The sequence below is a fragment of the Strix aluco genome, chromosome 9 (assembly GCF_031877795.1).
Source record: "Strix aluco isolate bStrAlu1 chromosome 9, bStrAlu1.hap1, whole genome shotgun sequence".
In the NCBI taxonomy this organism is placed as follows: domain Eukaryota; kingdom Metazoa; phylum Chordata; class Aves; order Strigiformes; family Strigidae; genus Strix; species Strix aluco.
This window is the reverse complement of record NC_133939.1, coordinates 4,019,670-4,045,974: the sequence shown is the minus strand read 5'-3', so window position 1 is coordinate 4,045,974 and position 26,305 is coordinate 4,019,670. Positions and strand designations below refer to the sequence as shown.

The window sequence follows — 26,305 nt, the reverse complement described above, 5'->3', positions numbered from 1 at the left end:
CGGTGTGAGACTGGGCAGCCTCAGCCCGGTGCAAAGTGGAAACTAAAGCAGAGCGAAACCCAATTGGGAGAAAAGTGATCTGCAAAAGTGACTTTGAGATGTGTTGTTTTTATTCCCCCCGCTGACTTGGAGAGCAGAGCGAGTTTCCCTGCTCTGTGGCAAGCTGGCAGCCCCGCGGCACCTTCTGCCCAGGGCGTGCGTGCTCTCCCCTTTCTCATCCAACAAATGGATCTGGGACAGATTTCATCTTTAGACCTTCAAAATCCCCCCAACCATGAAAAACAGAGAAAGTCAAGCCCAGAGTGGTGATTAAGTGGGCAAGCGTGGACCTGTTGGAAAGATGGGTACTGCAGGGCATGTGGCAGCCAAAACCGGCTGCTTCCATGCCCTGCTCTAGGCTTAAACTCATTGTTTAGGGCCATGCTATCAGCTAAACAGTTGGTGTTGAAGCTCTTCTGCATCCAGAGACCCTTAATTTTCCCAAACCCACCTTCCTGGAGGAGAAACACTTCTTCTGGGGGAGCACCAGCTTCATTTTGCTTGCAGCCAAGCATGCAGGGCTCAGTCTGCGAGCACCTCGGTCCACCCCAGGGGAACAAATCCTTGGTTGATGAGGGATGGGATTTTTGGGAGAGGCAAACACGGATGCACCTCCACCTGTTGCTTCTAATTGGCCTCGTGCAGCTACCTATCCCTCAAGAACCTTCAAAATACTACCCCGCTTCAATTCATTTCTCATCTGTGAGCAGAAGAGCAGAAAAAAAAAAAAACCTGAGAAGGGAAAAACCACACTGAATTTTACTCTTCCTCTACGAATAAACCATGGTGGGGTGGGCTCAGACACCGCTGACTTTAATTTACATGTGTCCCAAGGCGGATCTAAACCCATTCCTCCAGAGGTGAAGGGCTGGTTTAATTAACTGCCTGCATCATGAGGAGTTGGGGCCTCTTTTTTCTGTGTGTTGGGGAGGGATGCAGCCCGTCGCCTGCAGGATGCAAACCCAGATGCTGGGAAGCTCATGTTTATCTCATGAATTTCTGCCTATACAGTGCTGAAATACGGAAATGCAACGCGCTGAGGCGGGTGCTGTTTGTAATTAGGTTGGGCAAGTGCTCAGCCCTCAGGCGGAAGCAGCTCTGGGTGATGCGAAATGGCAAGAATTTGTGCATTTTGCTGCAAAAATGGTGAATTCTGCACCAAAATGAGGTTTTATCCCTCTCTGAGACAAGGCTCTGCTGGGGTGTCCCGTCCCCAAGGTGCTGTGTTTTCTGGCATTGCTCAGGAGCATGTGTCTGTCTGTCCAAGGGTGCTTTGGGGCTGGGGATGCTTGGACTTCCCTGTTTCTCCATCTGGGTCACGCTCCTCACCCTGCCCCAAGGACTGGATGTAGGAAAGGAGATTTGGTGGCTGATGGGGTGTTTCAGGGCTGGATCTGATCCCCGTCTTCCTTCTCGTTGTGGTCAGGAAAGCAGGATGTGTGTGATGGGTACCCTCCCACCCCTCCTCACCAGAGCACGGCATTGCTCCGAATACAGAAACCTCTCTGAATTTATTTGTGTATGCATCATGGAGGGCAGCACGGCAGGACACCCACTGGTATTGCCGGCTGCCTGCTGAGCTTGCTGCGGCTGTGCCAGGGCTGAGGTGCTCAGGAGAAGCACTTGGCTTGATATAAAATGGAATTGGATCATTAAAAATTAAAAATGGGGGGAAAAAAAACCCCAAACAACCCCCCAACCCCCTCCTCAACAGAGATGCAGGAGGGAAGGCATGACAGGAGGGTGTCAAGTAGGGATGCAATTAAACCTCTAGCAATGGGTGCCTGCTCCCTGCTTGGATGTTTGTGGGGAGGATAACGAGGGAGATGAAAGCAGGGTGGAAAGGCAGCCCTTTGAAGATGGGGAGATGGCAGCCCCCGCCAGGGAGTGGTGGCGTGTGGGTGATAGCGTGCCTGATTCTGCTGTTTTTTCCCCCAAACTGCAGCCTGCATCCTTAGTGCCATCATCACATAAAAGGAATTGAAACCCCAAACCGTTGGTTGTGTTACAGCCCGTGGTGGCGTTGGGATCTGCCAACCCCATGTGTGTGTCCCCGGGGGACACGGTGCCACAGGTCCCCTCGGCACTGCCTGCCCGGGAGGGCGAGCGGGAGCTGGGTCGGCAGCCGCCCCAGGAAGCCACGGCAGCTGCCAGAGTGCCTGCCCCGGTAATCACAACATCCTCTAAATGTCATTTTTCTATAGCACACAATTTTGTGTGGGTGTTTATTTGCCTGGATGGTGTCTTTCAGCTGAAAGCATCTAGGAGGGCTTCCTAGCCTGCATGCAGGCTGCACGAGGGGACAGCAGGACGGGGCTAATCAGAAAATCTCCATTGGAAGGCTGAAAAATTGATGGGATTTTTTTTGTTTTTTCTTTTTTTGGTGCGTTTAAAGATAAAGACGTGTTGTGTCAAAGGTGTCTGCAAAACATACAAAGGGTTTCTAGCAAGTGTCTCCTCTTGTTTTTCAGGTTTCATCCAAAATTGTGAGCCTCATGAAGAAAGTGTCAGTTTTAGGAGCCAGTTTTTTTTCTTAATGAAAAATTGTCATTTGCAGAAAGGGGGGAAATGGCCTTGAATCCTCTTCCAGTGGGCTATAAGTGCAGTGAGCTGCAGTTGTTCCTCTGTTCATGGCCCGTGGTGTCCCCAAACCCAACAGGGCACCTTCCCCGCTGCCCATCTCCCAGGGGTGCTGGTAGGTGCCAACCACATGTCTTTTTGGAGCAAGGCTGGATCATCCAGGCTCCTTAGTGCCTTTGCACGTGGCAGTCCTCTCCATGCCTCCAGCTTGCTTGAGGGCATCACCTTGTGCGGCACTGCTACTTCTAACCCATCTTTTCATCACCTGCTGTGCCAGCATGACCACGGGTGTGCTGCAAGACACTGGGTTTGCCCTGCAAAGGCATTGGACCCAAAAGGGAACCCAAACCAAGCATGAATTTGCGAATACCTGGCAAATGTGGTTGGCTCTGCCCCAGCGAGGACATTAGGGGCATGGGAATGATGAGGCGGCTCAGACTTGGTTTGCTGCAAGTGAAGGGAGCTGCGGCAGGGTGCCAGCGAGGGTCGGGGGAGGAGGTGGGCTTGCTGAATCGCGAGATGAAGTCTGTAATTCTTTGCAGAAGCTCCTATTTTAAAACCTGATAAGGAAAGATGCCACTCCACGTCCCTAGGGAGCTTTAGAGCAAGTTAATATAGAGGAGATGTCTCCTTTCTTTCTTTGTTTCTTTCTTTCTTTTTTTTTTTTTTTTACTAAAGCTTCCCTGAGAGAGTAATTAAAAAGTGCAAGTTCCAGGTGCTAACTGACAGGATTTAGTTTGAAGAATGAAACACTTGGATACCCTCACACCTTTCCACAGAGCGTCTGGTCTTTTAACAATGGCTTGCGTTGGGCAGGAGCAGGGGTGGATGAGCAGAGAGATCCCACTTACCTCCATATCTTTCTAGGACCCCTGGCAGCTGAAATATAAGGGTGCAGGGAACACCCTGTAAAGACAGGAGAGTTTTCAGCAGCAAAAAGCCTCACGATGCTGCTGCATGCCACTACTGCTTTAGTAATTCATCCCGCCCTGTGCAAGCTGCAGAGTGAGGAGGGAGGCAGCGGTGGGGACACAGATCTGTGGTGCCTTCACTGGGTGTTTTGCCCCACGTGGGACGTGGCCGCATCCCCAACCCCCAAGCCTTTGGTGGGGGGTAAGAGGGGCAGCTCTGGCCAGGAGTACCCCAGCTGCATCCAGCCCTCTGGGCTGCTGCAAATCCGCTGCCACCCCTACCATCACCCATCAGGCACGAGAGGGACTTGCATCTGTTGTTTTTTTTTTTTTTCTCCCCAAACCTCCAGCGATGACATCTCACTACAAGAAGCCTGGGTTTAAGCAGCCCTGCAACGATGCTCCCTCCCACTCCCAAACGCTTGCGTCAGCCCCGGGAAAAGGGTCCTGCCAACAAACCCCTGGCCCTGGCCGCCCAGGATGACCCATCCACAGGCAACTTTGGGTTACGGCGGGGGTTTACGTGCTCAGCAGGCAGCCCCGGTGAGCGCTGAAGCTGCTGAGCGGCATGGCCAGGTTTTGTGCCTCATCATTTACAAACACACCCCTAGTGCTTAAATGCGAGGAAATGGATAGTTAAGCACATCATTAATCTTATCCATCCCACATAATCAACAATCAATTAATTCTTCTCCAGGCTGGAGAGATGCAGGTTGCGCCGCAGCCTGGGCACCGGCAGAAGGAGCCCGTTTCCGCAGGGAAAGCTGAGGCAGAGCCTGTTCCCGCGCTTGTCCGAGGTGCTATTGCAGATCCAGACCTTGCCAGTTCTGGGAAACAGCAGCAGCCCTTAAATCAAGGCAAACATTACGCTTGCCGTTAGTGGGGTGATTTATTGCTCCCTCCTGGGCTCGAGCCCTCTATCTGAGCCTTACAGTCGGACGGCACGTTTACCATCTCAAGGATTATGGATCCCACGCTGTGCGGGTCTCTATAAATGGTTTTGGTTTCGTCTTCAGTGTGAGGTTCATGGTTCAGAGGAGACACAGGCAACAGCAAGAGAGGAGGGCTGCAGCCTGCGGCAGCTTTGGGAGGAAGTAGAAGGCATCAGCCTCCCCCGAAACTGCGGGAGGGTTTAGGCAAGCACAGTGTAATTACAGGAGAGAAAAGCTAATTGGTAATAATAACAATTAAGAGCCATGTGCCTGCAGATTACAGGAATTTGCGGATAAGCGAAGTGATGAAAGAAACCTGAGGACACTGGGTTGCAGTGTGTACTTTGTTCAGGTATTTTGACAAAGCATCACTTGGGTTAATTGTAATTAAAAATTAACAAACGCCTTCAACCGACCCACAAACGTGCCTCTGTGGTTAAAAACCGAGGCGCGTTCATAGCACTGCGACCCTCTTGTCTTCCTCCCTCCCTTTCCATCCCCTTCCATGAAAATATAGGCAGCTACCCACTGTTTCCTGCTCCTCCAGAGCCCAGCACGTTTCAGGCATGTTTCTGAGCATGTCCTCCAGCTCTAGAGCCCACAAGTCACCCATTGCACTCATTGTGTGGCAGGAGCCCAACGCCACTGGGACATTGTGGGGAGGTGCTGGTGGGGAGGGAGAGGTGAAGAAATGGAGATTCACCTCGAAGTCTTAGTGTCCACACGTGGTTGTGTCTCCTGCCTTGTGTGTCTGGTGTAACTGTGCTTCCTCATGCTGTTATGGGGCATAGGGCTGTGTGCGTGGCTCACGGAAGGGTCTGCATCTGGCTGCCTTCTGGTTAACCTTAGGGTTATGGCCCTAAGTGCTTCCGTAAGAGGCCGTATATGTGGGGTGGCTGTGGCAGGATGAGGAGGGCTCAACACTCATCTCATGGTGGGGAGGAGGAAGGGCAGTGTGAGATGGTGTCTGGTCCCTCTGGGATGCCACGTCCCCGCTCAGCTGTTAGTACTGTTGGAAAGAGACGGTTCATCGCAGCCAGCTGTGTGCCTTGGGTGGGGGAAGAAAATCCCCTGAATAATAAAATTGTAAAATATTGTTTTGATTTATCCTTTTTTATCATCTTTTAATATCTGGAAAGACTGTGTGAGCAAGAGGCCTTCATGAGTTTTGAATGACAGGTTAAAGGGCTCCAATAAAGATTAGATGGTCCACTATCTCCCAAGGAAATTGCATCAAAGTGGTTACTCCTGCTTGCTCCTATTAATTTCCTCTTCATAGCTGCTAGGAGATGCCTCATATCCTGATGCAGCAGACAGGGGCTAAGAGGCACTTTCCATTATCTCAATCATCGCTGTGTTTATGAGACACTTAGGGTGTTTCTCTGCAGAGCCATGCCTTGGAGGTGACAGCATCACGGGGCAGAGCCAGGAGCCAAATGGAGGTGGGACCACCCTGTGTGTGAGGCCAGGAACAGTCTCTCCCCAGCCAGGTGGTGGACCTGGATGGAAGTCTGGTCCCTCGGGTACATGTGCCAAAATAACAGACGTTCCCTTCTGCAGCCTTCGGTTTCGTAGGGGTCACCTGAGGGTTTTGTCAGACATCAAGGATGGATGAGCATCCATTCATCAGTGCCTAGCTGGTGAGGACCGGTGGGGTGGGGTAGGGATGAGGGACCCCGTCTTTGTCACTCCATCTTCACCCTCTTAACTGCAGAGCAGAGAGAGACAGTTGATTAATGAAACCTCCCCCTGTCACTGATGAAAGCCTCGCTATTAGCTGTAACTGGAGCATCTTCTCGTTTATAAATTAGTTGCCATTTGCTGCTTGAATGAACTCAGAAGCCGAAGGCTGGGAAGGTTATTAGCCCCAGCCCTGGGCTGCGGGGGATTAATGGGATGGACCCGCAAGACACTGTCATGAGCATCACATCAACTTTTTAATTAAATATTCAAATTTTGCATGGAAAAAGAGATGTGAGACCTGAGCCATGCTGTTGGGGTGGTGGAAAGGGACATTGCGGATCAGCAGAAGGGGAACCCTGTCCTGCCCCTGTGTGTCCATGTTCCTGTTGGTGCTGCCAGAGAAGGGGATTCCACAGCCCCCCACCATCCCTCTGCCCAGGTATGAACGGTGGGGTGAAGCAGTTGCTCCCCGCCCCTTCTTCTGCCTGGCTAATTACTGTATCATTGCTGTGTGATTGCAGTGTTTTCCTGGTGGCTCCAGAAGGAATGGCCAGCGTGGAAAATTATGGCCATGCTAACTTTGTAGGAAGGTGCTACCCTGTTTAGCTCTGATAGAGGTGTGGAGGTTTTCTGTGTCTTCTTTCTCGTATGTCTTCCTTTTCTTTTTCTTTCTGCCTCATTTCAAGGAAACCTCCACCCCAGGATGGTTCGGCACCCAACCGCTTTCCTCTCCTTTCTCTTGCAGCCTGCCCAGCGGGGACGTTCAAGGCCAGCCAGGGTGCGGGGGTCTGCACGCTGTGCCCCTCCAACAGCCGCTCCACTGCCGAGGCCTCGCCGGTCTGCACGTGCCGCAACGGCTACTACCGGGCGGATTTCGACCTGCCGGCAGCTGCCTGCACCAGTGAGTAACCAGATCAGGGTTGGCGGGGGGACTGCAGGGCCTCACTCCCCTCCGCTGCTGGGGAAGCGGCAGGGATAAAGTCTCAACCCATGAGAGCTTTTTCATCTTGTTTCCTCCCCCCATCCTGCTGTCGGGAGGGAAGCGAGAGAGCGCCTGGGTGGGTGTCTGGCAGCCAACCGAGGTCATCCCACCCCAAGGGTTTAGCTTTGCAGAGGGCTGGGGTACCCATAGTGAATACCCACCCCTCTCTGCACAGCACAGCACCGCCTCCACGTGCTATAGAAACACTCCTTGCACCAACACGAGTCCCTTTACTGCCACACCGGCATAAGCAGATGATGTCGCATCACCCTTTGCTTTGCTTTCCTGGGACACCGCCGTGGCACGCACCGAACAATGAGTGATGGGACGGCCCCGCAACCCGCCTCTCTGGCAGCCATTTGAATTTATACATCACCCTGGCAGTGGTGGTGATGGTAGGGAGATAGTCCCCATGATAAATTAGAATTTAAAGTTATCTGCTGTTGCTGTCTTGTTCATAGTCTTGCAGATGGAATATTTTTTTATAGGGAGAAAGGGTGCATTAAGCATTGGTATTCAGCGTGGCATTGCGTGCGATGCATCGCTGCTCGGCTGTCTGCCTGAGCTGCCTGGGATGGCAGCAGCAGCCTCAAGCCTGTCTTTTGGTGAGAAAAGAGGCCAGGATTGAAGAAAAAGCTGCTGAGCTCTTCAGCCCGCTGGGAACGTGAGTCTCAGCCTCAACTACCCCCCCCAAATATGCTCCAGGCCCTTGAATCAGCCTATCAAGGAGCTTTAGCACAAGGATGCTCTGGACCCTTGGTGCTGGGCAGTGCCTGACTCGCACTGTGGAAATGAGGAAAGGATTTACATGTTTTGCTGGATCAATTGAGCTGTCAGACCAGAGGTAGTCAGCAGGTAGCACAACTGCAGATAATCTATATATCTTTATTATGTCTTGTTACGTAGCTGATTTACAGTATTGCTGCGCTATAGGAATACAGTATAAAAAAGTCTATTTGCTGATTTTTATTTCTTCTTGTCGACGCTTAATTTTACAACGCTTTAATTTGAGGTGCCAGCTGTTCACCGACAAAGTTTCTCCGTGTCAGAGAAGTAAATAAGAGTGTGGAGCTGCAGGTGCTGTCCTGGACCAGAGCCCTTGCGTGGCAGAGGAGGGAAGGGGCTGCTATTAAAGGGGGAGGAATGTGGGGAGACAGCGATTTACCGCTGGGACGGGGAAGAAAGATGTTTTTCTACCTTTTTCTTGAAAAAAACCCACCCTTGAAAAGGTATTGTCTGCTTAAGGTATGAAGAGAAGGGTTGGATTAAGGTTCCTGAGACAGGTTGCAGCTTTTTGGGGGTAACTCACTATTTGTCAATCCTTGTCCCCAGCCTTTGCGAGTCCTCTGGTCTGGCTCCCCTCAGGGAATTGGTGTCCTTCCCCCTGCTCCTGCCCCTGCCATGTCCCCTGCGCCCCCCTCCCGTAAATCCCTTTTGACATCTCCACTCTGTGCTGCTGAGATTTCAGGGCTGCCCCGCAGTAGGATGTCCGTGGTGCCTCGAGTCCATGAAAGTCCTTTCCAGTGAGGACGCTGCACTGCTGACTGCTCCCTGACATGCATGTTTACTCTGCTAAAGGGGAAAAGAATTGAAGGGAATTTTTTTATTTTAATTTTTTTTTATTTTTAAAGGCTGTCATTTTTCTAGGCATTTTAACACAACGCTTTCATCCGCAGTATCTGCGGCAACGGCTCAGAGAGGCTCCCAGCATGCCTGCCTGGGTGTGATTAAGGGAGCAAGGGGAGAGGGCAGCACAGGCAGGGAACTGGGCAGGGGGGGCCACCACGGCCTCCCCCCGGCTGGCTGGCAGAGGTGGCCAGAGCAGGGTGTCAGCCGAAGGTTCTCCATGCAGGACGACCTCTCCATCCCACCAGCCACGTCACCCCTGTGCAGATGAAGCTGCCTCTGCCCATCCCATCCCCAGCCACTAACGGGGCTAATTTATCTGCAGCCACTAATGATGTTCTCCAGCACACACACGTGGAGGGCTCCCCTGGGATGTTTTTCCCCAAGACAGAGTGTTCTTCGCTCTCTTAACCTTTCCTCACAGGTCAAGTCCTCAATCATTTTGATTGCTCCCCCCATCGTGGCAAAGTACTTTTTCTTCCTTGGAAGCGCAGCGCCAAGCCCCGCCGACACAGTAATTAATCACTCTCCTTATTTAATACAACCCAGCAGCCAGATTTTGTGGTCTTGGCTGTGGAACCATCCTGGCTAACCCTAAATCCTTCCCCAGACCTGGGCAGACATATGTTTGTGCCTCAATGATTCTCTCCCACCTGGATTCCTCCCGAATCACTCTCTATGGACTCCGGCCCCATTCCAGCAGCGTGTGCAATCAGAACCATGTTCAGTTCCCTTCCTATGAAGCATTTGCAACGGCTCCAGCAGATTCGATCAATGCAATCTTGATCTCTCATCCAACGTCCGAGCTGCTCGCAAACCAGCGAGCAGTGCTGGGCTCAGAGGAGAGCCATCCTCTGTGCCGTTAAATACCTGGGCTCCCAACTTGAGATATCGAACTGTTAATAACCACTTTCCATTTTTGATTCTCTTTTGCCCATGGCTTCTCTGTTTCTCCACAGTGCTGGGTAAATGGCGTTTCCTCTCACTGTGATAATCTGTTTGAGGTGCTTCTCCACGTGAGCACTGGAGCTATCTCGGTGTCTTCTGATCATTAGAATAGATCCATCTTGGCAGATGGATCTGTGTGCACTCTGCATGGGGGCTTTTTGGGAGACTGAGTGGGTTTGTGGCATGAGAGTCCCCATCCCCAGCCATGAGACCCCTCTGTGCAGGTGGTTGGAGAGGGGGGCTGACATTGCCAGTAGGGAGCCTTGACCCTGAATTGGGCAAAGCCACGGAGACCAAATCACTCTCGAGGCAGGAGGTGATAGGTAGACTGACAGACAGAGTTGTGGGATGTCCTCTTCTGTGCTGGAGTTGCCTGTAGAGCTGATTGTAATATTTTGGGCAAGGACCCATCTCAAGTGCTCTCCTTTCCTGCAGGTGTCCCATCTGGCCCCCGCAACGTCATCTCCATTGTCAATGAGACGTCCATCATCCTGGAGTGGCACCCACCACGAGAGACAGGGGGTCGGGACGATGTCACCTACAACATCGTCTGCAAGAAGTGTCGGTCAGACCGACGTGCCTGCTCCCGCTGTGATGACAACGTGGACTTTGTCCCCAGGCAGCTGGGGCTGACGGAGACCCGGGTCTTCATCAGCAGCCTGTGGGCGCACACGCCCTACACCTTCGAGATCCAGGCTGTCAACGGGGTTTCCAACAAGAGCCCCTTCCCACCACAGCATGTCTCCGTCAACATCACCACCAACCAAGCCGGTGAGTCCTGGGTTAGTGTGGTACTGGGGGTTTTAAGATGTATGCTACCTATTCCAGTCTCTGTGTGGGAGAAAGGTCTTGAGTCTGAAGGAAAAAGCTCCTGGGGTGTGAGTGGTGTGTCATGGCTGGGATAAACTTGTACCCAGCCCTGGGCGGGCTGGTGGAAAGGCAGAAAGTGGGGAGAAAGGCCAAGAAAAGATGGAGGGAGAGGGATGGGGGAGGTGGAGGTGTTGCCTGAGCCCTGGGCAAAGTGAGAGCTGAATTCTAGAAGGGAAGGGGTTGAGGACTGATAACTGCTTGATATCCCCCTCTAGATTGCTTGGGGAGGAAACGGCATCACTGTTTCCCCCCCTTTTTCCTAGTGGGAGCAGGGAGATGGGGTGAATCCAGCCTTGAAATGCAGCCTGGCTGCATCACAGCACAGGGGGAGCAGCACCGCAGGGCTGAGTTCAGGCTCTATCTCCTCTGGCACATCCGTCTCCCATTGTTTTCCCCTTCTCCTCTTTTCCAAGCTCCCCTGCCCCTTTCTCTCCCTCTTCCCAATCAGGCATCAGCAGCTGAACAAGCAGCTCCTGACCAAGCTGGGATGCCAGTGGGGTGGGGGGACCCAGTCCCGGGGTACAATGAGGAGAACAAGAAGCAAAGGGGATGGAAACCTGCCTGTTTTGGGCAGAGAAAGGGGATGGTAATTTCTGCTTTGTGCCGAGTGTGTAACACAGGCAGCCTTTGCCAACCCACTCCCTTGGGAAAGCAGAAGACAGAAACCTGGCGTAAATATTTTAGTCTCCCAGCTCTGGGGAATACAAATCTACGTTTGTGCCTGGCTGACTCTGCTGTCTCCTGAACCAGGTGCAATCAAACCTGACTCCGGTCTCCAAGCCTTTTCTCCTGGGGTGGGATTTTTGGGGTGTTTCTTTGCTCATCTCTCACTTGGGCTGCTCAGGATCTGGGAACAGCCAGGGCTCCTGGGTCCGTCTGTCTGTACCCCAGCACTCCCTGTTCATCTTGCAAAGGCTGAATATCAAGGTGGAAATGCTCCCAGTGCCACAGGATGGGCTGCGGGGTATAACCTGGTGGAAATACATCAGGTGTGTCAAGGGCAGGATCAGTGCTGTCCCTTGTTTTGCCTCTAAAATCCCTTTTGGCTTTGCAGCAGGTTTTTCCACCTGCTTTCCCTGCTCAGGGATGGATCCAGGCTGGTTAGTGCATCTCAGCCTGCAGGGCTGCTCCCAGCCCCATCCGCCTGCGTGCCGCTATCCACGCTAACGGGGTGGGGAATGCAGCAATTAACAAAACAGCAATCAAGCTAAGTGTTTAATTTCAGCCCACGAGCATCTTCTCAGAGAGGATGTGGAGAGATTAAAAAAAAATATACAGGATTAAATATGCTGGGTAAACAAAGGTGGTGCTGAACTATTGACATCTCCCAGTGCGGCCACGTGGAGCAGGGCTCCCGCCGCCCCCAGATTCCCTCCACAGCACGATCTCATGCTCCAGGCTGATTGTGCCAAGCTCAGCTCTGCCCCAGACCCACGTGGAGGAGGCATTTTCCCTGCCCAGTGCTGCCTGCGCTCTGGGCACGGTGAGGAGAAGGAGGAGGGCAGAGAGGACTGGACAGGGAGCTGACCCTGCAAGCAGGTCATGCCAGTGTGTTTTGGGTGCAGAGAGACTTGGGTACCTTTCTTGGAGCCTTTTGGTGGGATTAAGTGCAGTATCAGGGCCATATTGGCTGGCTCTGGCCCTTTCAGGTATGGAAAAGTGGCTCCTGGCTAGTTTAGTGGCTCAGTGACCTTCATGGTGGAAGGATGGTGTTGCTTCTGTGTGTGCTTGGTTCCCGTGATGCTTGGCTCTGGAATGCTCAGCTCCAAGGATCCTTGACTCCAGGGGTGCTTGGCTCCAGGGATGCTCGGCTCTGGGGGTGCTGGGCTCCAGGGGTGCTCAGCTCTGGGGGTGCTCAGCTCTGGGAGCGCTGGGCTCCAGGGATGCTCAGCTCCCCGACAGGTGCAGCGCAGCCCTGGGATTGCTCCAGTGCATGCAGAGAGTGGGGCAGGAAGCAGCGACAGTGGGGACGTTGAGCCTGGCAAGCTGTTTTAGAAAACCTGCTCGCTTAGCTCTGGTCTGGTGTGTGAACTGAAATACTATGGGCAGCTTGGCAGAGCTTGCATAGCCAGCAAGACTGATTAGAAATGCATGGGAAGGGGGGAAGGGGGTCAGACAAACCATGCCAGGCTCACACCCAGTGCTGGCTGCATGTTCAGCCAGTGCCGAGCATCTTGCTTTCTCCAGGGATGCTGTGACAAGATGCTCAGGACCTCTGTGGTTTGCTGCCTGGGAGGTTTCGGGGTCTGCAGGGCTGGAGGTGCTGCCTTTGAGCACCCTTGCACCATGGCCCTGGCATGGGCGAGGAGCTGAAGGATGGTTGGAGACTGTCCTGCAAGTGTTTAGGCTTTGGAGATAAAACTCCCGATAGAAGCACAGAATCACAGAATCATCTCGGTTGGAAAAGCCCTTGAAGCTCCTCCAGTCCAACCATGAACCTCACACTGACCGTTCCCAACTCCACCAGATCCCTCAGCGCTGGGTCAGCCCGACTCTTCAACCCCTCCAGGGATGGGGACTCCCCCCCTGCCCTGGGCAGCCCATTACAACGCCCAACAACCCCTTCTGCAAAGAAATCCTTCCTAAGAGCCAGTCTGACCCTGCCCTGGCGCAGCTTGAGGCCATTCCCTCTTGTCCTGGCGCTGGTTCCTTGGCTCAAGAGACTCATCCCCCCTCTCTGCACCCTCCTTTCAGGGAGTTGTAGAGGGCCATGAGGCCTCCCCTCAGCCTCCTCTTCTCCAGACTAAACCCCCCCAGTTCCCTCAGCCGCTCCCCATCAGACCTGTGCTCCAGACCCTGCACCAGCTCCGTTGCCCTTCTCTGGACACGCACGTTTGGGTGCTGAGGATGAGCATGCCCAGAGAGCCCCTCACAGCCAACCCAGCAGCTCCTCCAGTCCAGGGCTGAGCTGAAGCCATGCTGCAGGCCCCAGCACCTTGGGGTCCCCTTGCTGGGCTGGGGTGTCCCTGCCATGGTTTCCTGTCATCATCCTCAGGGTGGGCAGATTTTTGCTCCTACGTCCTATTACTGACAGCATGTGGGGTCGCAGCCGTGGTGCAGGCTCCTGCAGTGCTGGGTGCTGGGTGCTGTCTCCCCCAGAGAGACTGTTACAGCAAAAGATGGCATGCAGAGCTGGAGACCATCATCAAGCCTTGGTTTGTCCCCGCTGGGAAGAACTTTGCTGTCTTTGCCCCACTGTGGGAGACATCCTTGTAGCAAGCAATCCCACAGAGAAGGAGCACTGAGGATTTCTAAGCTCCTAATTAAGAAGAATAATTGTTTTAAATACCAGAATTCCCTCGCTGGCTCGCTGCTCTGGCTCCCCATAAGCTGCTGAGATGCTGCTCTTCCCACTGCTGATGCGTGAGCTTGTCCCATGGGGCGAACGACTGCAGGCATGGGAGATTCAGGATGTTCCACGTGCCCAGGAGATTTTCCTCCTCCCCAGGGCCATCAATCCTACTGCTCTCCATTAATTTTTCCTCCCACCCCGCTTCCTTGGCAGCACCCTCCACCGTCCCCATCATGCACCAGGTGAGTGCCACAATGAGGAGCATCACGCTGTCCTGGCCTCAGCCCGAGCAGCCCAACGGCATCATCCTGGACTACGAGATCCGTTACTACGAGAAGGTGAGCCGCATCTGCACGCCCGACATGAGCAGCACCGTGGGCTCCAGGCCGGCAGCGGTAAGCTTGGGTGGAAATGTCGTGGTGGAGGGTGGGATGGGGGCACGTGGAGCTTTGTACAGTGCTGCCAGGAGGCTGCTCAGGTCCTGAACTTGCTGGGAGAGGGAGAACATCAGCGAGCTTTGAGTCAGGCTCTTTGCTGGGAAGGGTCCGGATGGTGGGACAGGTGGTGGAACAGGCACCAGGTTGCCCACGCTAGCTCTGGAGGGTGGGAGCGATGTCCAACCAGAGAAAGGAGAGCAATGTTGTGGCTGAAAATGCTAATTTCTCTCCAGTGGCAGCATTTTCTCCAGCACATCAATGCCCATTACTGCCTTGGCTCTGGTATCTGCTAGAGTGAGCAGGGACCTGGAGCGTGGGGATAGCGTCAGGAGGAAAGGAGGGTGGTGGCGAGGACTGGCGAAGGTTATCAGGGTTGTCCCTGTCCCAGGTCACTGCCTCCCGCCAGTCCTTTTGCTGACAGCCCTCCTTCCCCACAGGGGACATGCTCTCGACCCTCGCAGTGAACCGTTCCGAGCCCAAGCTGTTCCACCCCTCCTGCGTCTTGCCAGCTTTAATAAATTCCTCTAAATGTGAATAATTAGATGATCTCATCAGTGGCCCCTTTACAGCAAATCACTGGGGAATGTTGCAAAAAATGAGATTTGAGATGCATGACGTTTCCACCAAGGTTTATCACCAAGACTCCTGCCAGCAAAGCAGGGACTGTAGGGGCTGGGGCTCTCATCAGAGCCAAGTTGAACCTGCTTGCGTGGAGTCTCACAGGGCACATTATGGTGTTTCCATAACTGAATGACGTTTCTGAAACACATCAGTGGTTCAAAGAGGAGGAGTTTGCTGCACATGAGTGTTTTTGCTCTGGATGCTCTTATTGTTTCCCCCAGCTACTCCATGCTCTTCACTATGGTGGGACCAGGGGGGCTGCCTGGGAGGCACATGCTGTGGGCACCTCCCCAGTTCCAGGCATACCATGTGAGTCCTGTTTCTGTGGGATCCTCCGTGTCAGGGGCCAAGGGCAACAGGGAGGGTCTGAGCCACCTGGAGCAGAACCAGGGCCACCGCTTTGTCACCCTGCAGATAAACCTCATCCATGATGTCAACGGGGACGGGGTGGGGGGGGCGCAGGGCAGATCATCCACTGTCCCCTGTGCCCATCCCTGCTGACTGTCTCTCTTGGCTGTGCCTGCAGGACCACAACGAGTACAACTCCTCCATGGCCCGCAGCCAGACCAACACGGCCAGGATCGAGGGGCTGCGGCCCGGCATGGTGTACGTGGTGCAGGTGCGAGCCCGCACCGTGGCCGGCTACGGCAAGTACAGCGGGAAGATGTGCTTCCAGACGCTGACGGACGGTGAGCCCGGGATGGGGGGACAGGCAGGTGAAAGGGGTGCTTGTCTTTCCAGCGACAGCTTCGGGCTCTAATTGGATTAAACGAACCTGCCTGTGCAAACCTCTGTCCCAGCGGGCAGGGTGGCAAAAGCCAGGTGATTTACAGCAGTGTCTTATTAATCACCAGCTGGAGGAGTAATCTGCTTGAAATCTCTTTGCTCTGTTTTCTCCTCTGCTATTTAGCTGCGGTTTTGTCTTTCCTGCCTCCGACTGTCGTGGCTGAGCCCCCCCACCACTGACTGTGAGTCTGTCACGGTGGGGTGAGGAGGAGAGGAGGGTTGTAGAACCCCTGGGGGAAGGACTCTGGGATGCTCTCTGGGGATGCTCTCCTGGGATGCTCAAAGCCATCTGGGCAAAGCTGGAAGGGTCAGACCCATCACTGAAAGCTGATTTCCCACCCCAAGGTGGTTTATTGAAGGGAAAGGACCAGCTCAATGACCTTCATGGCTTCTTCTGTCCTGCTTGCCAGAGTTGTGCTGTTGTTCTTCTGGCAGCCCTTCCCTGCACCCTCAAACCCTAGATCCCTTTAGAGACTAATAATTCATGAGAGAGTTTTTATTAATCCCAGCTTCAGGACTAATCCAGAAGTCAGTGAGTGAAGCAAGGCTCCTTTCATGGTCCTCCTACCCTTGGGGCAGCTGAGGTCCCTGCAGAGAGCCCTTTCCCTGCTGCTGCTGCTGGCGTGGTTCCTGCTCTGCTTAGGTGACACCCATGGGTCCCGGCCCTGCTGGCTGTCTTTTATAAAACTTTCCTTCTTTCCTAAAACTGGGTCAACTGGGTTGTGCCGTGCTTGCGCTTGTGTTGAGTGCCAGCTGGGGTGGGAAGAGGAAAGCGACATGGGGTGACCCACGGGAAGGAAGTGGTAATAAACCCCCCCCAGTGCCTTGAATATTCAGGATTAGAGAAGTGAGAAGAAAAATCCTACCTCAAATAAGCAATTAATTGAAATTTAATAAGAATGGATAGTGTAGATTATTAAATAATAATTGATTGTTAGATGAGAATTTCTCAGGATTTAAGCGGCATGCAAGAGATAAATCTAGTTGCTAGTAATTAACCTTGGAGTAGAAAAATACAGATAAAAAGGCACTAAATGCTTTCTTCTGGAGTGAATTTTATTTTAACCCTTGCTTGTGGCTGCTGGCACAGCCTGGCAGACCTTGCTGGGGACGGTTGGAGACGGGGCTGTTTCTGGAGGGCTGCAGAAGCCCCCAGGAGTGTGGGGTCTGCGAGGTACCATACACCCGCATGGCTGTGGGCACCCACACTGCTAACGAGGCAGGGCAGGAGAAGGGGAAAATAGGGGGAGACACATGGAGGTGGCAAGTGGCTTTCTCAGGGTTGCTCCAGGCACGCCCATGCCTCCCTGTGCCACCTCGGATTTCACCCCAGCCCGCTGCCAGAGGACACAGTGGGTGGCTGAGAGGACACAGGGGGGTTGAGGGATGTTCAGTGAGGAAGGGGTGCTGTGGTTGCTGTGGCTCTGCAAAAGGAGTTGGCTTGGGCCATCTTTCAAGATGACAGCAGACCTGCAGCAATGGCCAATTCTGGGCCTCTCTCTCAAGGTTAACTGTTGTGTGGTGGACTCTCCGTAGTCTAATATAGGTGAGCTCCTGGCACAGCTTTCCCCAGCTGGTTTGGTTATTAATAGGGTTTCTTCTCTCCCTCTTTTCCTGGAATGTGTGGGAACTTTGTGTCTGTGAGACCCTGTGTTAAATTTGGTTGAAATGACCAACAGGTGTAAATTTATTGAGGGAAGAGAAACCCTGGAGAAACAGAAAAAGCCACCTTTTAAACCTCATCTCTTTGGGAAACTAGGCCCACACACTGGTGGTTTGATTTGATTCCCAGGATCATCTCTTCCATATTTTTAACCCAAAACACATGTGAGCTGAGCATGACAGTCCTTTCTTGTACCGTGCAGCACCAGCTCATCACCTGCCTCAACCAGTGCTCCTGCTGGGATCCCCCTTGTCCCACCACCCTCGCATGGGAGCAGTGTCCATGGAGTCAGAGAGGGTGTTACGGGACCCCTTCCCAGGGTGAGCATGCAAGGGAGAATTCACCCTGTCCCTCTTCTCTTGCAGATGACTACAAGTCAGAGCTGAGAGAACAACTGCCTTTGATTGCGGGGTCTGCAGCGGCCGGGGTCGTCTTCATCGTCTCTCTGGTGGCCATTTCCATCGTCTGCAGCAGGTGGGTCCCCGTGGGATGCTGTGTCCCTGGAAGGTGGAGGGGGTAAGACGCAGCTGGGAGAGATTTGAGGTAGGAAGGGGGGAATGGGGGACCCCTGTAACTGGAGATAGTGCCAAGCTGCCGCGGCTCTCTGAGTGTTGCTGGCAGGGGAGCAGTTTGCGGCCATCACCAGGCACTGGTCCCTCAAGCCTGGCTGTTTTCTCCCCTCTTCTCCCAGGAAGCGCGCCTACAGCAAGGAGGCGGTGTACAGCGATAAATTACAGCACTACAGCACCGGGCGAGGTGAGCAGAGAGAAGTGGGTGGGGGAAACGCTCCTAAACCTGCACCCGGCGTGTGCCCCACTCTTTCACCTTCAAATGGGTGTGGTGGGGGTGCCAGTCACTGGGAAGGGTCAACTGGCTTTGGGCTGCTGATCCCCTTGGCAAACAACTAGGAGAGCCTGAGCTTGACAGGCTTTTTCCTAAGACACCTTTGTGGTTGGTGCTGTGCACCAGAGTAAATTCAAGGCATCTGCTGCGTATAATGTCTGTTCAGGTGCCCTTCCAGCAGCCAGCGGGCTATTGTGATCACTGGATATTATGGCAAAGCAGCAGTTTCAGGGGGTGACGAGCTGCCAGCTGGTGCCCGCAGGCTCCATGCCCTGTCCCTGTGGGATGTAAATCCCATTTATGCTCTCCTAGAGATGCCTCCCAGGTGCGCTTTGCTGCCTTGTGGGAAGAAACCATCTGTGGGTCCTGGACACTGGCTTGGGGAAAAGGGATGGCGGCAGGATGCAGGGATGGGGCAGGTGGGGAGTAGGATGGGTGAGCAGAGGGGAGGGATGGAGATGGAGCGATCAGCCTGGCAAAGAAAAACAGGAGGACTGACAGGGATGGAGAGGGTTTGGAGGCAGCCAGAAGAGCCCAGGCAAGCCAGCAACAGCATACTAGATCTCTTTTGACCTTCTCAGCTTCATTCTGAACCCTCCCAATGTGATGGTGGGGCTGTGGGGGGCCATAAACCTCCCAGCAAACAATAAACTGTTTTCAAAACATCACCAGGTGGTACTTAAATATGATGGACCTGTGCTTTTCCTCCCTCTTTTCTTTGCGATTCTGCACCGTGGGTGGCAGGGGAAGATTTATTTGATACCTGATGGCTAAACCCATGTCAGGCTGAAGGTGGACCTTTTTGTCCCCTTTTTCCTCATTTTGAAACATTCCCCACCCCATGTGCATCCCTAGCTCACCCCAAGCACGCCAAAAAATAGGATGCACAAATCAGGTAGGAAAGCAATGAAGTGGGTGTTTGTGTTTAGTTTTTAAAACTGTGCAGCGTGAGGATTGGGCACCACGTGAGGATTGGGGTGCTGGGACTCCTGGATGCGCAGCAAAACCCTTCCAAGGTTAGCGAGCCTCCAGGCGCTCGGTTATTGCAGATGCTGGAGCAAAACAGGTGGGAAATTTGTGGTGAGCGACTAATGGAGTAACGAGTGCATCGGCTGGAACAAATCACCTGCATGTTTAGCAGCACGGCAATTACAGCCTCCCGGCACAGCTCTGCCATCCCTCTGAGGAGCTCCCCGGGATTGCTGGCTGCCTGCTGCTGGCAAGGACTTCCCCGGGTGGGTTTTGGAGTGAGATGGGGTCTATCAGGTTGTAATTTCTCATGCTTTATCTCTGCCGCTGCTTTGCCAGGAGCTTTGAGATAGGGGAAACAGGGAAAGCCCTGTTGTAGCGGTGGTGATTCAGCAGCCAAGGGTTTTTCTCTGTCCTGACAATATTTATTCCCAAGGGAAAATGATGCTGGGAGGGACCTGACACTGAAGTCAGGGTCGCAGCGCAGAGTGCTTCAACTTTCGAAGAGTGATAAATAATTCACTGTCATCTGCAGTAGTGATACATGGCCTAATCCAGTTTCTAGGAGTATCCAGGCGATTTTAAGAATGCAAAGCTCTCTTTGCAGGCGGGCTCAGCATGGGTTGCCTTTGATGCCGTGCTCTGGTACCCAGCGTTTTGCCCAGCTTTTGCCGGCGTGGTGACGATGAGCCGGTGGCTGAGGTTTGCAGAGATGAGTAATCAGTTTAGGTGCCCTAATGCCACTCATTCGGATGGGATGGGAAGTGCAGGAGATCAGCAGGGAGCTGAGCCCGGTGTTTGCTGAGCCTGTGGGGAGACCCCAGGACACATCAGAGGGTGTTTGAAAACTCGCCTGTATTGACAGTGGGCAGGAAACTTCAGCATTATTGTCTCCTTTATTTCTTCAATATTTTGATCAGTGAGTCAGTCTCGGTTACGATCCTGTAAATCCCTTTGTAATCCTGGCTGGAGCATCAGCTGCTCTTGTAAAAAAATTTATGGGGCAGTTAAAGTGTATGAGACAGAGCCGTAAAGGGATTTATGAACTGGGAGATGCACAGATGGCTTCATTGCAGCCTTCCCCACCCGCCTCCGAGACGCAGAGCTTTTGCCCCAAACGCCCCTTTTGGGGATGAGGATGCTCCTGCCTGGTCCCTCCCGAGTCCTGGGGGCCCTGCAAACAGTTCTCCCTTGGTGGCTGTTTTGCAGCAGCAGTGCCCGCTACGAGGCTGTCATGCCTCCTCCAAAATTACTTGCCAGAAAACTTGCAAAGCATCCAGGAACCGAATTAAATTCCCGGTGCAGAGCCACTCAGAGGCAATGCTGTGGTCCATGCTGCACATCTGCTCTAGAATGGCTCCAGGAAGGACCAGTGTGACAGGATTGTGGCCCTTGGTGAGGTCCTTAACAGTGTAATCAAATACTGTTAATCACCATAAGGGATAAGTACCTCAGGCAGGGGAGGACCAGGCAGCGCTGTCCCTCCTGGTCTCCTCAAGAGATGACCTTGAGGGGCTGCTGTGCCATCCTCAGTCTCCTTTTTGGGTGAGAAATGGCATGGGAGGCTGAACCCCCACAAGGGGACCACAGCTCATTCTGGGTCCCCTTTGGGGAGCGTGGTATAACGCCGGTGCCCTGCTGAACCCCAGGGGTGGCAGTGGCCTCACTCTGCCCTGTGACGGTGCCCCCCAGCAGCTCTACAAGCCCCAGGGCATCCACACACAATGTTTGAAAACCCCGTTTGGGGAATATGGGGGCCTGTTTTGGTTTTTCCCCCATTTGAAAAGGGCAAGAGCCCACTTGCTGCATCTCCCTGCAGTGTGGCCGGATCCTGCTGCTGCCCATTGCCACTGTGCAAGGGACCACACACTTGTCACAGAGGCTGGCCAAGCCATATTTTATGGCTCCACACAGGTTGTTGATTATAATTGCTGCACTCTGTCAATTTAGTAGCCGCCACAAAGCTATCAGAAGCCTTTTTGGATAAATAAATATTTCTTCACTAACGCATGGAGTCTCATAAAGCCCTCACCATAAAGCCATATAATTGTAGTTCAGGTCTGTAGCTGCTCCCCATTGCCAGGGAGGAGGAAGAGGAAGGATAATGGCAGAGGAGTGGAGGGCAGAGAGGGAGAGGAGGGGATGCAGGGGAGAGTTGAGTGGAGCAGGGGGACCAAAGACGATGATAAGGGTCTGTGGAGGTGGTGCAGGTGAGCACAGCGATAGCAGCCATCATAATGGGCGTACAGAGGGCATGAGGACAGGGCGTCTCCAGTTCTTGTCCACGGCACAAATGCTCTTGGTTTCTCTCCCTTTTGCCATTGCTCCCATGTTTTCTGCAACAAGGGTCTCCAGGGATGAAGATCTACATTGACCCCTTCACTTACGAGGACCCCAACGAGGCAGTCCGCGAGTTTGCCAAGGAAATCGATGTATCGTTTGTGAAGATTGAAGAAGTCATTGGAGCAGGTGGGTCTTGCTGTCCCCTGCTGCCCGTCCCTCCCTGCCCTCTCCGCCACTCCTGTGTGGCCAGACAGCCACCTGAAGCAATTTTCTGGGGGTGCACATGTGGTCCTCCAATGGGGAAACCCTTGAGGGATCCTTGAGACATGAGGCTTTCCTGGGTTTGTGATGGGTTAGGGCAAACATGAGGTTGGTTTCCGCTCTCAGAGTTCCTCTGAGGTGGGAAAGACTCCATGAACGTATTTGCTGGGTGACTGTGGGGCCTCTTGGGATTTCCTACTTGGCTTTTTCATGAGATAACAAGCCAGATCGCACTCCAGTCTGTGCCATATTCCCATACATATGTATATATACATACACGTGCACGTATCTGTATGTCATCTGTGCTGTTTTTATTGCCATTTTTAAATAAGTGTGTCGTACTCGTAGAAGACAAAGTGAGAAGCCAGGGGGGAAGCTGCAAAGAAGCAATGAGCTAGTTCGGTTGGGATCAAGTTCAGCGATGTATCAACCACCCTTTGCTGCTCATCAAGGCAAAGTAACTGCAAACCTGCCTTAAATTTAATCCCTCCACAGGCATATTATGCCTTGGCGAAGGAAAATCTCTCCCGCTGAAAATGAGAGGGCACTTTCTCTGTATTTTAAATCAGAGTGCAGCAATGAAAACAGCCCAATTATTTTCCATTCCAAGAGAAGTGATGTGCAAAAAGGCAACTGAGATTATCAACACCGACACCTTGTCTTTGAGGTAGTCCTTAAATGTTGATGCTTTCGCTCTGTAAATCCTTCTTGTGGGGGTTTGCAAGAGCGGCCCCAGGTTCTGCTTCTGTTGGTGCTGGGCTCTGTCACCTTGGAGGAGGTTGCAGGCCCAAACACGTCCTCAGCAGCAGACATTGCCCCTTTTAAAGAGGACGGGCAAGTAGATTTAGAGGAGAACATTGTTGAAGTGTTAACTGGCTGACATTTCTCAGCCGGTTGATTTGGAGACCAAGCAGCTCAAGGTACCATTACTCTTTGCAATGTTTTATGTAGAGGAGAAGGTGGTAGCGGATGGTCTTGCACTTGCAGGGGAGTTTGGAGAAGTGTATAAAGGACGCCTGAAGTTGCCCGGCAAGCGGGAGATCTACGTGGCCATCAAAACGCTCAAAGCCGGCTACTCCGAGAAGCAGCGCCGGGATTTCCTGAGCGAGGCCAGCATCATGGGGCAGTTCGACCACCCCAACATCATTCGGCTGGAAGGGGTGGTGACCAAAAGTCGACCGGTCATGATCATCACAGAGTTCATGGAGAACGGGGCCCTGGACTCCTTCCTGCGGGTAAGACAAGGTGGGGCTGTGCGGGCTGTTGTTCAGCTGTAGGATGTGGGAACAAGATGTTGGCATCCCATCCTGTCAATCCCAGCCTGTTTCCTTAGCTCGGGAGCTGGTTGCAGTGAGCCATACACCCCCAAAACACATGTGTTTCGCTGCTGGCATACCTCTCCTTTAATCAGGCAGAGCAGGGCAGCTGGCTAGTCCTCTGGGGAGGTGCAACATCCTCCCAAGTTTGGGGGTGATCGGCTGTGGTCCCGCCGTGGGGTCTGCACGCTCACCCTGGTGCCTGCTCTTTCCTATCACAGCAAAACGATGGGCAGTTCACAGTGATTCAGCTGGTGGGGATGCTCAGAGGAATTGCTGCCGGGATGAAGTACCTTGCAGAGATGAATTACGTGCACCGAGATCTGGCTGCCAGGAACATCCTGGTCAACAGCAACCTGGTGTGCAAAGTGTCGGACTTTGGCCTCTCGCGCTACCTGCAGGATGATACGTCCGACCCCACCTACACCAGCTCCTTGGTATGTACCTCTCGCAAGATTTTGTTGTGCTCAGCATTCCCCGTGCCTGCCCTGCACCTGCTGCCAGCTGAACCTGGGAGGAGGGGTGCTGGATGTACGCCCTGGAACTTCTACCATGGGTGGGAGCATCTCGGGAGGATTCCCACCACGTACACTCATGGCCCAGAAACCCTGGCTGTGGTTCCCACCCATCATCCTCTTTTCCTGCCCGGCTGCAGCCCCTTGCTCTTCCTCCTCTGCTCATGGGACATTTCCCCTCACCCTGGAACTACCCCGCTCCCTGCCCACACCCGTCCTGCAGGTAGTGGCCTTTGAGCAGACGCACATAATTTATTTTTTGTTCAAAGACCCCAGCAGTAGCTGCTGGGATGAGGCATGAAGTATCCTTTCTGCACCTTTAGAGATAAAAGAGATTATCTCATCTGTGTTTTTATTTAATTTAGGCCATAATAGATCTCCCTGGCAGCTGGGAAGTGATGCTGTGACTGCGATTACATCACTCTGCCTCCCACAGCAGGTTTTTAGCTCTGGGGAAACGGCAGGAAAAACAACCTAGCAGTTAATTTTTCCATTTGTAGTTATTCAAATCAAATTTTTTGCCATTCATCCTTCAAGAGCAGCTGACACTTCTTTGGAAAGGCTACGGAAAACAATTGCGCTAAATGATTTACAATGCAATTCTGCCCCAAGTAAATACCGTGCATGTCTGTGGTTTTCCTTCATCCCTTCGCTTTTTTTTGCTGTTATTTCAGTGGTGCTTGCCCAAGGAGCAGTCCCTCTGTACACGCTGCCCCTCCGCAGCATCCCTGCCCCCTCGGCATGGCCTCCAGCCCTTCCTGTCTGGCCAGGAGCTGGGACCTGCCCTGGCTTGATGGGGTGGCTTGAGACGCTGAGCCTGACTTTGAGCTTTTAGGAGAAATGAGGGGCTCTCAGCCAAAGGTACTTTCCTATTCCAGTGCTTTCCAAGTCTCTTTTGGGGCTTAAATGTGTTTTGCTTTTTGCCTCCCACTCCAAAAGTGGGGCTGGAAGGACCTTCCAGCAGCAGTGGAAGCCCAGATGATGTTGTAGAGGATGCTCTTAGATTAGACATTGTTTCCATTGAAGGCCAAGGGACGGGGATACCAGAGACAAGCACTAGCGCACTCCTGCGTAGCCCTTGTCACCTGATGTCTCCTGGGGAAGGGACCCAGGGACAGGCCACTGATGTACCAGGTCCTGCACGGCAGCTGGAGTGGGGAGGTGAAGTGGAATAAACCCTTGGATAAACCCTTTTGTTTTGTTTAACTAAGCCCTTTTGTGCAGGTACAAGATAAGTTCATGGAGGTGTTTTCAGCTCCTGCCTCCTCATCTCTTCAGGTCCCACCTGCCTACTCCTCAGCAGGGTCCCTGGGGGTGTGCGGTATGGCTCTGACACTTGCTCGTGGGTGTCCGGGCTCCTCTGCCAAAGGAGCAGTTTTTCAGCCTCTCTCCCTTTTTCCATAGGGGGGAAAGATCCCCGTCAGGTGGACGGCGCCGGAGGCCATCGCCTACCGCAAGTTCACCTCGGCCAGCGATGTCTGGAGCTACGGCATCGTCATGTGGGAGGTGATGTCATTCGGGGAGAGGCCCTACTGGGACATGTCCAACCAAGATGTAAGCACTGGGGGTCATCTACACAACTCTGAGGGGTGTGGGGGGTCTTGTTCCCAAAAGAAAGCCCTGCCTGAATGCCTGTCTGCTCCTTCCTGGAGCCTTGGCAGCGCTTTTTGAGATGAAACAGGCTGGCGAGCAAGAGGATGCAAGAAGAGAAATTGGGAAGAAAAGCCAGTGGGCTGGTAATTGAACTTCAGGAAGCTGCAGGGCCTTTGAAAATGTTCAGAGGGTTTACGAGCAGGGAAAGAGCTTTGGTAGTTGGACTGCTGTACTCCGATGCGATCCGCCGAGATAATGAGTGGCAGCTCTCTGCCGGGAGGAACTGCAGCGCGCGGAGCATCAGAGTGGAGATTAACCTCTGAGAGCCCCAGCTCCGTTGGAGCCGGGAGCGTCTCCTCCTGCTCCCTTTGCTGATGATCAAATGGGCTGGCAGCTGCCTTCCGGCCTGCGGCAACGCTGCCTGGAGCACCTCTGTCCGCACACGCAGCTCGGCTCCGAGAGGAGTGGTCGGGGGTGGCTCACCCCGAGCTGCAGCTGTGGTTTTTCCTACATGAGACCTTCAAGTCCCTCGTCCTCACGTGCTGCTTTCTCCCCCGCTGCCCTGCAGGTCATCAACGCGATCGAGCAGGATTACCGGCTCCCACCGCCCATGGATTGTCCAGCTGCCCTGCACCAGCTGATGCTGGACTGCTGGCAGAAGGACCGCAACACCCGCCCGCGCTTCACCGAGATAGTCAACACCCTCGATAAAATGATCCGCAACCCGGCAAGCCTCAAAACTGTGGCTACCATCACCGCTGTGTGAGTCTCCTGGCGCGCAGGGGATGCTCTCGTGTCAGCATCCTGAGCTGCGGCGAAAGGCTCCCCGAGCAGCTCGTGCTGCCGGGGGGAAGGACAGGAATTCATAAATCGTTTGCCAGGCGCACGGGGTTTCTGTCTTTGCTCTGCCTGACAGTCAGACAAAGAACATGTAGTTTTCAGTCGAGCAACAGCAATAATTCTTTGCTATTGATTCTTTATGGTGTGTGACCATATGGGCGCAGTGTCTGCTTTGCCGGCGCCTCCGTCCCTGTGGCTCCCACAGCTGGATTACAACTTGCGGGGTTGCAAAGCGTGGCTTGACAAAGCAGTGTGCCCATGGGACAGGCCTTTCTCGTGGGCCTTCTTGTCTCAGGCATGTGCTGGGAGCAGAGC

General features: G+C 53.4%; 1 protein-coding gene across 3 annotated transcripts in view; it reads left to right on the top strand.

Moving 5' to 3' along the window:
* The window catches only part of EPHB1 (EPH receptor B1), an 86,057-nt gene that overhangs the window by 47,717 nt on the left and 12,035 nt on the right, over window positions 1-26,305 (top strand). For all 3 annotated transcript variants that reach the window (XM_074833448.1, XM_074833450.1, XM_074833449.1), the window contains exons 4-14: window positions 6,891-7,046; window positions 10,137-10,472; window positions 14,077-14,258; window positions 15,448-15,610; window positions 17,736-17,844; window positions 18,062-18,126; window positions 21,529-21,651; window positions 22,714-22,961; window positions 23,264-23,479; window positions 24,962-25,111; window positions 25,719-25,912. In XM_074833448.1, coding sequence (XP_074689549.1) covers window positions 6,891-7,046; window positions 10,137-10,472; window positions 14,077-14,258; window positions 15,448-15,610; window positions 17,736-17,844; window positions 18,062-18,126; window positions 21,529-21,651; window positions 22,714-22,961; window positions 23,264-23,479; window positions 24,962-25,111; window positions 25,719-25,912 — 1,942 coding nt within the window. The remainder of the gene's footprint in view (window positions 1-6,890; window positions 7,047-10,136; window positions 10,473-14,076; window positions 14,259-15,447; window positions 15,611-17,735; window positions 17,845-18,061; window positions 18,127-21,528; window positions 21,652-22,713; window positions 22,962-23,263; window positions 23,480-24,961; window positions 25,112-25,718; window positions 25,913-26,305) is intronic.